Source organism: Alosa pseudoharengus, unplaced genomic scaffold, assembly GCF_046254945.1.
Source record: "Alosa pseudoharengus isolate Yale_2024_CS ecotype anadromous, Long Island Sound unplaced genomic scaffold, YU_APseudo_1.1 YU_APseudo_1.1_scf_5, whole genome shotgun sequence".
In the NCBI taxonomy this organism is placed as follows: Eukaryota; Metazoa; Chordata; class Actinopteri; order Clupeiformes; family Clupeidae; genus Alosa; species Alosa pseudoharengus.
Window position 1 is genome coordinate 30,163,641 of NW_027468837.1, and position 13,266 is coordinate 30,176,906.

Sequence of the window (13,266 nt, forward strand, 5' to 3'; positions counted from 1 at the left end):
ATAAAAAATGCTTTATAATAAGTCTGTGATATACAGATTAATTAAAATACCCTCACACTCATGTAAATGTTTAATACTCAACAAATTTCTACAAAATAATCAGTTCGCAGAGACACAAAGGTCTTCTTTATTATTAATTCCCCACTTCACATATAAGGGAAGGCTGTCTTGTATTGGCAAAGAACTAGTAGAATAGGCCTAGTTATTAGATAAGGCGCCAACAATCAAATTGATGCAGCTAATATTTAAGGCAGGAAACTGCAGGCAAAACAATTTTCTCCATGTACTGTAGGCTACTGGTCAATTTTGAGATTTTGGTTTACTTTTTTACTTTTTCTTTCACTGGCACCGAAATGCAACATCAACAAAGTCTAATCTCCTAACCTCATTTTTTTGCTCAATCAATCTTTTATCTTCAGAAATAAGGACACTTTCTATCCAATAAAAAAAGATCAGGGGCTGTGTGCACCTGCCTGTGTGTTAGCTTAAATTAATTTCACTGATTAAAATGATCAATGTGGAACACCTAGTGAACACTTTTACAACATTTCTACAAGTAGGAAATAAAACTACACAAAGCCAGACCTTGACCTTTGACCCCATGACCCTGCTGAGCACCTATGTCATGTAGCATTCATGATGCTATATGTGTGTGTGTGTCTGTGTTTCTCACAGGAATTGTTCATATCTCTATCTTGCTGGCCTTGGTATCCACGATCATAGATATATATCTATGTCCACGATATTCATGAGCCAGCATGGGCATCACCATGACACTTCAGTAGTCAGAAATCTGAACCTGCGTTGTACTGATTTTAATAAAGTAAACTTATATATTTTTCTGTCTGTCACATATTGTTTAGAATATTCATATTGAGTGCATATTTGTCAACATTTTGAAATAAATATAAGTTGAAGTTGAAGATTCTAGTTAGCCTTCTGAAAAAGTTTTTATGTGAACAGAATGGACGGAAAATGATAACCGGACGGAATTAGTGGGTTCACAAATAAGGTGGATATCTGCAGTATTACAAACCCACTATGAGGACATGCAGGATCCAAACAAGCAGAGCCATATGTGTATATAGAGAATTTGGCCAACTAGGGAATTGAATGGTCTGAGCTTTCCCGTTATGCGAGTCGGTCACATGGTTCGTGGACGCCATGTTTCATACCAACATTCATCAGATCACCATTAGCATAGTACAGTGAAAAGTGGAAAAAATATAAATTGTTAAAAAATATCATTAATCATTTTTAAAAATGCCCAACTGTTGTGCATATGGCTGCAGTGCAAGACCGGGAAGTGGTTTCACAATTTCCCGTGACCCAAAATGAAAAAAATGATGGGAGCAGAAGGTCAGAAGATAAAACTGGAAGGCAAATAATTACTCCCTATTGTGTTACATGTCAATTTCTCTCTTTGACTTATGTTAAGAATTTACATAGGACAAATATAGTAATACCACCATTAATGTACCATGCTGTCAAAAAAGTTCTAACACTGCTTTAGAAACAAATGTCTGGGCCCCAGCTGTGGTGCAACTGGCTGGGGCACCTGCACCGTACGCCGGCGACCCGGGTTCGATTCCCGCCCCGTGGTCCTTTCCGGATCCCACCCCTGCTCTCTCTCCCATTCACTTCTTGTCACTCTCCACTGTCCTATAATAAAAAGCCCAAAAAATATACTTTAAAAAAAAAAGAAATGAATGTCTGAAGTTAGCCAAGCCTTATCCTAGTGTTAACTTTCTCGCTAGCATGTTGTTCGAATTCTCTATGTGTACAGCTCTGCAAACATGTAAACAATATTGCCATCTACTTGTAAATAGGTATACATCTGCCCCCTCCATAATTTTCTTAGCTGAGTTGATACAGCTTTGAGCTTTGCACCTATTTAGAACAAGAGAGTGAGTATGTTCTTCTGCCTGACTGTTATGAGAGCTTAGCACCTGAAGAGGGAGAAAGCCAACAGCAGGTCTCACCTTGTCTGAGGAAAAAGCTGGAGGACTGTCAAAGACTGTGTGAGGTAGAGAGTCTGAGTCAAAGTGCTCCAGAGAAGAATAAACCACACATGATTGGCTACAGCAGCCATGTAGGACCCTGGTATGATTAAATACTTTTGATGGTTATTTCTTGTGTGTATGTCTCCTGTTGTTGAGTGCGTGTATACAGCAAAGAAATGCAGACCAAAAAGAACAAACACACTTCATCTGGGTTGAAGTGAAAAATATGACATCTTTAAATCACCAGTTTCTCTTATAAACATTTTTGTGACCTACACGTTATGTTACAAATTTAGCCTTTTTCCTCCATTGTTTTGTGCCTCTGTACAAAAAATCGAAGTGAGACGGAAGACTGAAAAGAGGAGCTGTGTCCCTTTACAAACAACAACATCATTAAAAACAGGACAATAAACAAAAAGGGACAAAGAGCCCCGCAAATCTTCAATTGCATACAACACTAATGAAAACCTTTATAGAAAAATGTATCTTCCTTATGAATGAGATATTAGGGATCAGCGAAAGAGAATAAGCGTAAACGCACGGTCACAGTTTGAATATTCACATATCACACACAAACGCTCAGCCAAGGTTAAAGAGCAAAGAATAATTTAAAATAAATAGTCCCTTAAAATTGTACCACTATATACCACTAGCCTTTATAAACTTCTCACCTGTAGATATCATTATCTCAGCTTAGTGTTGACATTTTATACTATATTCTCAAAATACACAGGAATACAGTCTATCCCCATCCATATTTTAGATTCAGAACATATAGATACATTTTCAGTAATATTTAAACAAAGCTACACTGTGCTTAGAAACAGTAAAGCTGATTTGGTCATTACTATTTGCAATTCACTGTATCTGTATCCAGAACATGCAATACAGCCATCTTGATCAGTGTAGCACACTTGCAGTCAGTCAAAATGCAGTAAACATGACACCCGGGGTAAAACATAGTGCCCCAAGATATAAACTGAGTCCTTACAGAGCACTTTTTTACTACAGATCATAAAGGTGGCCCACACTCGGCACGCAATATAAATTAAGATCCTCCTTTAAAAGAAAACATTTCTGAAAAATTATCACGATTTATCTCTGGAAATAGTGGATAGTGTAACTTCAAAACGTGCTTCTCAATATCTAAACATACCAGACCTCTTCCCTTATTTATCATGCAGCAAATATATCCTTATGTTCACAGGTTCAAACAAATACTACTTTCAAATGAAAAAAAAATCAGACTTGGGTCCATTCTGCTGTCCCAGAGGAAGGGTCCTGTGCTTCTATTGGGAAACACAGACCTCGAATCCACCATTTCCTTGGACAAGCGAGGGCTACACAGCCACTACTGTACATTTCCAGTCATCACTCCAATCTAACACACTCTGCCCTCAGCATTGCTTCTGAGGCATAACATTTGCACGATTGCCAAATGTCCACCAGGTCTTGTTTTCTTGTTCATCTGTATGTACTGTAGACACAGTTGTATATCTTGAAGGGTGGAAATACACATATCCAGGTGTTCGGTGTCCTGGGTAATTTTAGCAAATGGACTAGGACTGATTTTGTCACAAGGTACAGCTGTGACTAGCGGTCGTACAAAGTGCTTTCATGGTGAACAAGGTCCTCAGAGTATTCCGGAAGCCAAATTAACACAGCCAATATTCACATCCATTCAACGGGAGAGCAGTGCACCAAGGCACGTTTGGGTGGCACACCAGGCAGACGTTATGTACACGCCCTATGAAACATTCTAGAAACATTTCTGCAAAAACTATGAGACAAAAATATTTTCAGCTTCTTCACAAATCTGTTTCTTTTTTTAAACCAAAAATAATAGGATAGAGACATTAGGCAATTGACTGTCTGGAGAAAAAAGGGTGAGATTTTAAAATACTACGCTAACCCCCCACCCCCACTTCTGAAAATGTACAAACAAAAAAAAATCCTTACTGTGGCCAGACATTGGCGAACCTTCTGGCTGAAAAAAAAACACACATTCTAGAACTACAACCAAAAATAAATAATTCAAATGATTGCACAATATGCATAATGCACAATATATTATTATTATAATGATGCTTATTCATAACCATAGGCAGACTTGCTAATGACAATTTACAGACCATCCCCTTTTCCCTTAAACGTTTTCAATTTGGCAAGCAAAGTTCAGAGTATAGTAACACATATGGCAGCACATTTTATGTTTTCCCCCTCAACTCATACATTTTCTGTAAAAGTTCTTTCAGATAAGATCATGTGGACAATGCTGGACTGGAGAAGAAGAGACATGGCAAGGTGCATGGTAGTCTAAAAAAGACTTGAAAGATGAAGGTAGAGTTTTGTTGACGTCTACAAAAAAGAGGAGGACACAATGGGAAATGTAAAAGCCAAAGGAAAACAGATGACAGTTCTCCATGACTGGCCTCCATTCAAGAACCGACAGTGAGGTAATATGAAATGATTTTCACCCATATGAGGACAGCAAATGAGGCATGGAGAGAGTAGCCTCGTCCACACTCGGTTGTGTTCTCCTTCAGGGGAGAGAAAGAAGGGAGAGTAAGATGGGAGAGAAAGGGAGACAGAGAAAAACATTAGCATCTGTTAACAGGACACGTCATATGCCTCTGTCAGTTGCTGTGCTGTCCAAACATTCCAGCATTTGGTTCTGGGAACTGCATGGCTATTATCCTGGGACACTGTGGATAGCGATGTTGATACTTCTGACAGTAAAATGTGGTTGTTGATGGCTTACCAGTATGTGGTAGTCAAAGCACTTTGTTGGACCTTTGCGATAACGAGATGAGTTGAGGACTTCACATGGGTTCTCTTCCTGAACTAGAGTGAAGAGGTTGAGGAAGCACAACAAAATGGACACCACGGTGGCCAGCACAAATGCAGCTATACGGACCCCTAAGGATTTGAGTCGTTGAGAGCTTAAGCAGAGACTTTCTAATGAAGAGACATAGCACTGAAAAACTCCTCCATAGACATGCATGGGGTTAGTTTGTAATGCCAGTATGGCAATTGTCTACACATATCCCGGCCCTTCCGCGGCAAAAAAGTCGACATGTGAATACATTATGCCTATCATGTGGTGTGTTGTGAATACATTGTGCCAATCACGTGCCGCTGGAGCAAGGTTGGTGTCGTGAAGCCCTGCGCATGCACATTTCTGCCGAAATAGCTGCCCAATAAGTGCCCAAAATGCGTTACAATATGGCCGCCGAGTGGAGGGACTTGCCTAAAAGGACTTTAGCTTAAGTGAATCAGTGACTATTTGCAGGTTGTGCATGAGTGTGTGTCAATTCAGCAGGAAAATGCCAGCTCAACCACCAATAGATGACTGTTCCATGTTCAGGTGTAGGGCTGCTGCGGGTATTTCTAAGATGATGGAAGGATACACTCAGTTTTTAGCAGGGTCAGCCGTTCCACTTCGCAGGTGCCGCAGGGCAGAGTCTCAGCCACCACGAAAAGCAAGTTGGTGTTCTCGATCCGTTTGGAGTGGAACAATCTTCAAGAAATACATGTCAGCATCAAGCATGTTAGAGTATGACTTATGGTATAATGCTCATCACTCATAGTAACACACACACACACACACACACACACACACACACACACACACACACACACACACACACACACAGACACACACAGACACACACACACACACACACACACACACACACACACACACACACGCACACACACACCTTGAGCAGTTCCCACAGTCCTGCAGCATGTCATAGGTGTTGGTTGTGTTGGTGAAGTAGAACTGGCTCTGGATGGTCACACAGCTGGTGCTTCCTCTTGGGTCGAAGCCGTCAGCCATGGCATCATCTAAACAAAACAAACTTGCTCACAAACTAATGTACTGCACCAACACACATGCATATACATATACTCACTCACCATGTTTATCCTGTTTACAGTGACATCACACTGACATACACATACATCCCAGGTACCTGGGCAAAAATATGGGTGACGCTTTACTTAGGTAGTCCGGGCACAGACTACAGATGCTCAGATTATCAACTGTCAATCTGTTGACACTGTTAACTACAGTTTATGATTAAAGATGATATATTACATGTATTGGTCATTTTATGATTTATTGCAATTGCAATTTATTGCAAAAGATGCCATCAGAGATTAAAGAAACATGTTATTTTCAATTACTGGCTTCAATGACAACGATGGTGCAGCCAGGATATTCACAATGCATACCTCCATTTGCAGCCTACAAATACTGTTTGTTTTGAGTTTGTGTTTTGGCCTGCTGCTCCACCCCCTGCCAATTTACCAATCGCACAACTAGTAGCATTTCAACCTTTGGATTGCCAGATTAGCCTACCTAATGCCTTTAACTGTTTTGATTTTGGACCGCAATGCCCGTTTTAAACGCTAGTGGTCGTTCTTACATGTAGCACCTTTAAGGTTAAGGTCAGGGGCTGGTTTAATAATTGGTTTGGTGATGGTTCAGTAATTGTTCATCATCAATTTTTAATACAAATTTTAACAGATGATCTTTCATATCTTTATGGGAGAACTGTCCAAGTAAGGGGTTACCAAAACATTTACCATTACCAAGGCAATTACATGTATATTATATTATGTGTTACATACATACCGGCACTGAACCAGCTGGTAAAGGCAAGTCCATGGAGCAGCTGCTGAAGTAGAGTCCTATGAATGCGACAGTTTACTTCAGTGGGGTGACATGTCATCTCAGGCCACAGTTGACTTCTGTACACTTTCTACATGTTTATTTGTCAACCTCTGAAGTGCTGATTGTGTATGTGGAGAGTGCTCAGGGTCTTACCATGCAGCTGCCGAGGACCACCAAGCAAGCCGAAGAAAGTCTGCTATGGAGGGCTGAGGAACAACAGAGAAAGACAGAGATGCACAGACCAAGGAGGCATTGAATTTCCACAGGGAAAGGTGGAGAGAAAAGAACATTTCACTTCACTCCCATCTCACAATTAATCTCGCTTGACCTCAATCAGGGTGCTGTACAAATGCGGACACATCTGTTATGGAATCAGCAAAACCAATCCAACACAATCAATTTCATCATGAAGGACAGGATCTGGGAAAACCCATCACATGTTGAAATCAAAAATCTTTGATTTCTCCATTTCAGTGAAATTTTCCCAACGTAAGATTCTGATACGTCCTAGCAACATCCTTGATATCGTCCTTGCCAAATCCTGGAAGTTGCTAGGATGGTATCAGATTCTTAAGTTGGTGAAATTTCACCATGTGATGTGGGGCTTTTCCAGATCCCATCGCATATCATTTGTGGACCATACCAGTGAATGAAACTAATTAGATAAAATATCCTTAATATTTTGTTGGTCTTATTCCGGATTCATCAAACGGACTTAATCCATGACACCACTCTGTGAAATGTCTTTTCTTTTGATCTGTTTTCAGTAAAAATGCCATGCAGGCAGAAAGTGGCGTCTCACCACAAAGATGCCCCTCGGTGCTGCCCCCGTGTGGCCGCTGATGATGGGCTCACACGCAGACTGGTACTGGAAGGTCTGGCGACGGGTGAAGATGGAGCTTTCATACAGAGCATGCATCAGGTAGGGATCCACATCGCCAAAAAACAGCCCCACCTGGGGAACACACAAACACACAGGTGATCTAAAAGAGCAACGATTCTCTGAAAAAGTGTTAGGCACCCATTCGATTTTTTGTTTTAGCAATGTTATGATGACCAGGTATGTTTCATTCACATTGTCTTTATTAGAATTCAACCAGAAGATAGAGGGAGTATAAAAAACAGAAAAAGGTGCATTTCTGGTTCAGGTTCTAGTCTTTTGCATCCATTCGATTGGTTGTTTTTGCAGTATTATTAATGTCCAATCTCACAGAGGGGAAGCTGAAGCCAGGTTGGCACTGGCACTGGTTCTGGCTCTGACACACTGGTATCAGAACTGGGAGAGAGATGACGACACTTTGACAGATCAAAGATCTTAATGAAAAGCTACAGCTGGAAGAGTTCATTGCTCACCTAAAGTGTAAAATGCATGGCCAAAGGCCCTTGCTGAGGCAAGCTGACACTGTATTACCACCTGGGAATACTATAGGAGGGTCACTGGAGATGTACAGTCCTTTTTTTAGGCGGCTCCTCCTCTTTGCGCCCAGCCAAAATGCGCCGCAGTGTCAGTTTTAGGGTGAGCCACGCACAAGTCAGCAGCTGATCTCGAGACCCCATTGTAGCTGGATCTACCAGAAGCTTCTAGCAGGCCAGGCATGCCCATCAATTGCCTGGGTGGGGAACAACAGCTCCATCAAGAGCTTCCCCCTTGGGTGACTGATCATTATAAAACTGCTAAAACAACAAATGTAATGGTAGCTTGAGACTGAAATTGGACTGGTATCAGAACAAAAACTACATTGTGTATCAGCCCCCCACCTCTGGAACTCTCTGCCCCACTGCATTCAAAACTCCACGTCCATAACCACTTCCAAATCTCACCTAAAAACTCATCTTTTCAGACAGGCCTACTCTCTTTAATTCTTTTTTATTTGCATTTTGCTTGTCTTTATTGACCCCACCCCTTTCTCTTGCTCTTTTTAATGAATAGTATTATCATGTTATTTTATTGCTTGTTTTCTCTGATTGCTTGTTTAATGGATTGAATGTTTTATTGTTAATTTTGTAAGGTGGAGTGTTCAGAAAGGCGCCCATAAATAAAAATGCATTATTATTATTATTATTATTATTATTATTATTATTATTATTATTAGAACAAAAACTACATTTATGTGTATTTAAATGGCCTACTGCGTACGTATGTTCTATGGTCTCTGGCCATATTCTAATCAAGAAAGTGAGAAATAAACAATATGGTCCTTATAGCATTGCTGAAACAAAACATGTAAGGTGCCTGAGACTTTTATGACACTGCAACTACTGTATACCACTACCACTGATCACCATAATTAGCTTCATCAGCTAGGGCAACTTGCCTTTTTCCAGTGATCTCTCTGATTGGACATAACAAGGAAACCCCCATCATCAATCAGGTAACAGAGTAGATCCTAGGGACAGTAAGAGGCACAGTTCAGAGATATGTGCAGCCAGCGTGGACAAATTCAGTGGTCACATTCATTTATCAGAATATCAGTGGGTTTGTGTGTACTGTATGTGTGAGTTATATTTAGGCATCTTACGTCACTGTTCACTTCACAGTCCATTTCACAGCTTCTGGAAGGCCCACACTGCACACAGTCAAACAGAAATATCTCACCAAAGGCAACCATCAGAACTCAGAAATTCACCAGGGTCTATTCAGGGTGGGTGGGCATTTTTAAACCATTTGAGGCACTTATATAAATAGAGCATGTATATTATGACATATATTAACTGTTTATTGTGTGGGAAATGCCAAGTCAGCGTTGGTTACCTTATGAGAGCCCTGACGATTGTCTGACACATTGCTGGCCAAAATCTTGAACTTATCCACCCAAGCTTCAAGGTCCAGTTTCACTCCCACCACTGGTCAAGAGAAACCCAACAGGAAATAAGCAGAACCAGTTAGTAAAGAAGTTAAATTATGGCCTAATCGGTCATTCTTATCATGCTGGTCCCATCATCACATGGTGCCATCCTATACACATGTTGCTAGAAGGACGCACACTCAAAAACAGCCTACTTGCTATCCAAGCAACAGTACATCCAAGACCACTTGTATCCTTTTTGGGCTCCACTGTAAGCCCCAAATAAGTCTAAGTTCAATAAATCAGACCACATATGGAAAGAACAGGAACAGCACAAGACTATTCAGAGTGAATTTCCATGAGCACTAAAAAACAGAAGGGTGGTCAATGAAATCAATGCACACACAAGACACAATTAACCCAGTTAAACCAAGAACTGGACCGTTTGACAGGTCCTCCATCACACCCACCTGCAGGCTTCAGAGTCCGAGCCCCGACAGTCACCTCTACCGCAGTGCTGACCAGAATGCCCACAGTGCCATTTTCAGAGGTCAGGGGATCATCCATGGCTGTGGAGTGAACAAATACACCAGAGTCAAAGCTGTACACGTCCAACTGTGCGTAGGCACATCCAATACTCTGTGCACTCTCTAAAAAGCATAGATGAGCGTTCACTCTACCACTACAATTAAAAACTCACAGGGGCCCAACTGACAGCAGTGTAAGGCATGATAATTGGTCTGGGAGTAAGTAAGTATAATTTTAAAGCAACATTTGCATAAAACCGATTAAGTATCACTGACAAAACTGACAACTGTTCACTGCACTGTGTTTACCATATGGATAATGGACTTTCAACATCTTCACAGACATTTGCTTGTGTCGCGAACGTCATTAATGACGCAACCCGCATTACTTTGAGAGCAATTGGATCTGCTCATTGCATAACATCTCACATCTCAAATTGAGCTTGCAAGACAAAGGCCATCAAACTGAATCGATGACTCAGTCTTGACCCCAGACTGCCTGAGGACAGAGCTACGCTTGGAGGTTAATGAGCTGAAGAGTGATCTGACTCACAGACACGCGACGGAGCCTTGAACATGTAGCCTTTGTTGTCGAGGCTACGCCGGTAGAAGTTGGTGTTAAAGGGCTCTGCGTCTTCCTCCCATGAATCAGCGGCCCTAGAAAAACACGTTCTCGTCATGAACCATACCATCAACAATACCATCAACAGTACATGCTTTTGTTGGGCAATAATCAATGAGTTTATATTGACCACAAGCTCCTATATAGTGTATATTGATCACAAGCTCCATCTATGAGACAAAGCACTAGGCAGTCATGCACTAGAAAATATCACTTAGACATCTTAATGTATAGCTGAAACTGAATATTAAATGATACTGTCCATTTAAGTGTATCAAATGTGTAGATTTGTTTTTCCATCCAATTGAACAAGTGAACTAGCAATAGTGAAAGCAATATTCAGTGAGTCTCACATTTTGGGGTAGACACGTGTGATTCCACTGTCTGTAGCTGCAAACAATGCCAGGAAGCCATACCTACAAAATAATGTTAACATCCATAGATCAGTCATTGGTGTAAAAAGAATGCAATGGGTATGATGATAAGCACAAGTGTGAGCACAAGTTTGCCTCTTACGTGTTGAGGTCTTTGCTCTTCCACACTCTTGTAGCCAGCTGATACATGATTTCTGAGTCCAAAAGTAGGTTGTGAATGAGGTCTTGATTACCTACACACACACACACACACACACACACACACCAATTATTTGAGTTCTGTAAGTTTTCACAACTACATTCCAGCGGCATTTACATCTTGACTTTTATTCAAAATGTTTTCCATCTAGTATGATACCAAAGAACAGCACATAAACATTACCAACATGCAGCACAAGCAAGGAACGAACAGCAAGGCTTTATATCAGAGGTGTCAAACTCATATTAGGTAGTGAGCCGGATTTGTTGGAATGATACCTCATGGGGGGCCATCATTGTCATGGTCTACATAGGTATCAGAGTGTTGTTTGATTACAGTATATCACTTATGAGAAAACAAGTACACAATTATGTACTGCTGTCATATCAAACTGATATGTAATGTACTGCTGTCTTTCTCTCTTGAAATGCCCTACTTCCATGTTATTTTTTCTGCTTCTTTTTTCCTGAGGATGCTTTGTAGTGCTAGGTTTAATCAATTTATCATATCATAGAGATATTGCTTATAACACATTGTTGAAGACAACTGGATGTGAACAACTGACAGCTGGATGTTTTTCCCTAATTTTCCCTTCCTATCCAAAACATCTGGAGGGCTGATGCGCCTGTTCGGCCTTATGTTTGACGCCCCTGTTTTATATAATAAGACAGCAGTTTTCAAAATGCAGCGTCATTTATAGTTATATCTTTGGCTGTACCTTAACGTTGCACGGTGTTTCCACAAACACTTTCTAAGATACACCTTCTCTCAGTGCAGCTTTGGTCTCTGGTAATGTAATGGTATATTACTGTAATGTCTGAAAGTATGCATCAAATGTGCTGGAAAACATGTGATTCACATGTTTTGTGCTTCATTACACACACAAAAAACACTGGTATAAATGAATAAGCCTTTAATAGCCATTAATCCCTTGCCAATACAAATCTATGCCTACATTGATATTTTGACTGGCATGAAATACTCAAACCTGTTCATGCTGTTCCTTCTGACATGACCACTAAATGAAAAGACAGCTTAAAAACGGTCACTGATCAATTATGCAGAATGGGCCTCAAATATGACGCCAGTGACATACGCCTTACAGCACAGTTAGCTCACCATCCACCAGAGACCAAGGGGACACACCAGGGTGCAAAGGGAGGAACCTGAAAGGGACTCACAGTCTTCTGAGTCTGGTCTCAGATTCACGACAAAGGAGATAAAGTCTGCCAGGAACTGTGTGTTGTTCTCTGCAATGGGAAGACGCTGACAGTACTCCCTAGAGAGAGAGAGAGAGAAAAATAATTTGGGAGAAGAACAATCCGTTCGCACAGAACACACGGAAAGATTAAAGGCACCCAGCTCTACCCAGAACACATTTGTGTATACATAATACACACAACGCCACACTACATGCAATGTTCTGTACTTTCTGCTTTTCAATGAAGGTGATAGTCAGGCTATCATACCTTGGTGCCAGGAAAACATGTCCGCCTGCCTCAAATGAGTTTGGCAGCAAAGACTGCAAATCTGTGACAAACAAAGGTAATGAGGGTCAGCTCAGAATGAAGGCAATGTAGTTCATTAGCTCTACGTCCCGTTAAAAGGCTCTTTACCTATTGTACACCTCATGTGTCTAACATTCGTGATGCTGTTGATAAAACTATACTGCTCAAAAAAAGTAAGGGAACACTTCAATCATACACTGGATCGGTACTCTGACACTGTTTGGTTCTGAGCACTAGTAAAACTTTTGAGGCGATTGTTTTATTTTGCAAGCTGTCATAGATTGATAGATAGATAGATAGATAGATAGATAGATAGATAGATAGATGGATAGATGGATAGATAGATATACTTTATTGATTCCTAGGGGAAATTCAAGGTATCATTCAAACTGTCAGACACTCTGTGAATGTAGTTTGAGAATGGAGAAAAGAAAGGTGGAAGGTTTAAAAAAATGTCTTTTAACAATTGTGGAAAACTGTAAGTGTTCCCTTAATTTCAAAGAATATCAAAAGCTCCAGGCATAAATTCAATATCAGTTAATTCCTGATAAGAGATGCAGCACAAC

General features: G+C 40.7%; 1 protein-coding gene across 1 annotated transcript in view; it reads right to left on the reverse strand.

The window, feature by feature from the left end:
- Nucleotides 1–2,211: 2,211 nt before the first annotated feature.
- The window catches only part of cacna2d2b (calcium channel, voltage-dependent, alpha 2/delta subunit 2b), a 32,678-nt gene continuing 21,623 nt past the window's right edge, over nucleotides 2,212–13,266 (reverse strand). Inside the window, exons 23-38 of the mRNA XM_076268009.1 lie at nucleotides 12,662–12,722; nucleotides 12,374–12,471; nucleotides 11,136–11,226; nucleotides 10,973–11,035; nucleotides 10,551–10,654; nucleotides 9,941–10,039; nucleotides 9,437–9,528; nucleotides 9,204–9,251; nucleotides 9,000–9,071; nucleotides 7,487–7,639; nucleotides 6,838–6,890; nucleotides 6,646–6,701; nucleotides 5,726–5,852; nucleotides 5,414–5,523; nucleotides 4,765–4,847; nucleotides 2,212–4,543 (exon numbers count right to left, since the gene is read on the reverse strand). Coding sequence (XP_076124124.1) covers nucleotides 4,442–4,543; nucleotides 4,765–4,847; nucleotides 5,414–5,523; nucleotides 5,726–5,852; nucleotides 6,646–6,701; nucleotides 6,838–6,890; nucleotides 7,487–7,639; nucleotides 9,000–9,071; nucleotides 9,204–9,251; nucleotides 9,437–9,528; nucleotides 9,941–10,039; nucleotides 10,551–10,654; nucleotides 10,973–11,035; nucleotides 11,136–11,226; nucleotides 12,374–12,471; nucleotides 12,662–12,722 — 1,412 coding nt within the window. The 3' untranslated portion in view covers nucleotides 2,212–4,441. The remainder of the gene's footprint in view (nucleotides 4,544–4,764; nucleotides 4,848–5,413; nucleotides 5,524–5,725; nucleotides 5,853–6,645; nucleotides 6,702–6,837; nucleotides 6,891–7,486; nucleotides 7,640–8,999; nucleotides 9,072–9,203; nucleotides 9,252–9,436; nucleotides 9,529–9,940; nucleotides 10,040–10,550; nucleotides 10,655–10,972; nucleotides 11,036–11,135; nucleotides 11,227–12,373; nucleotides 12,472–12,661; nucleotides 12,723–13,266) is intronic.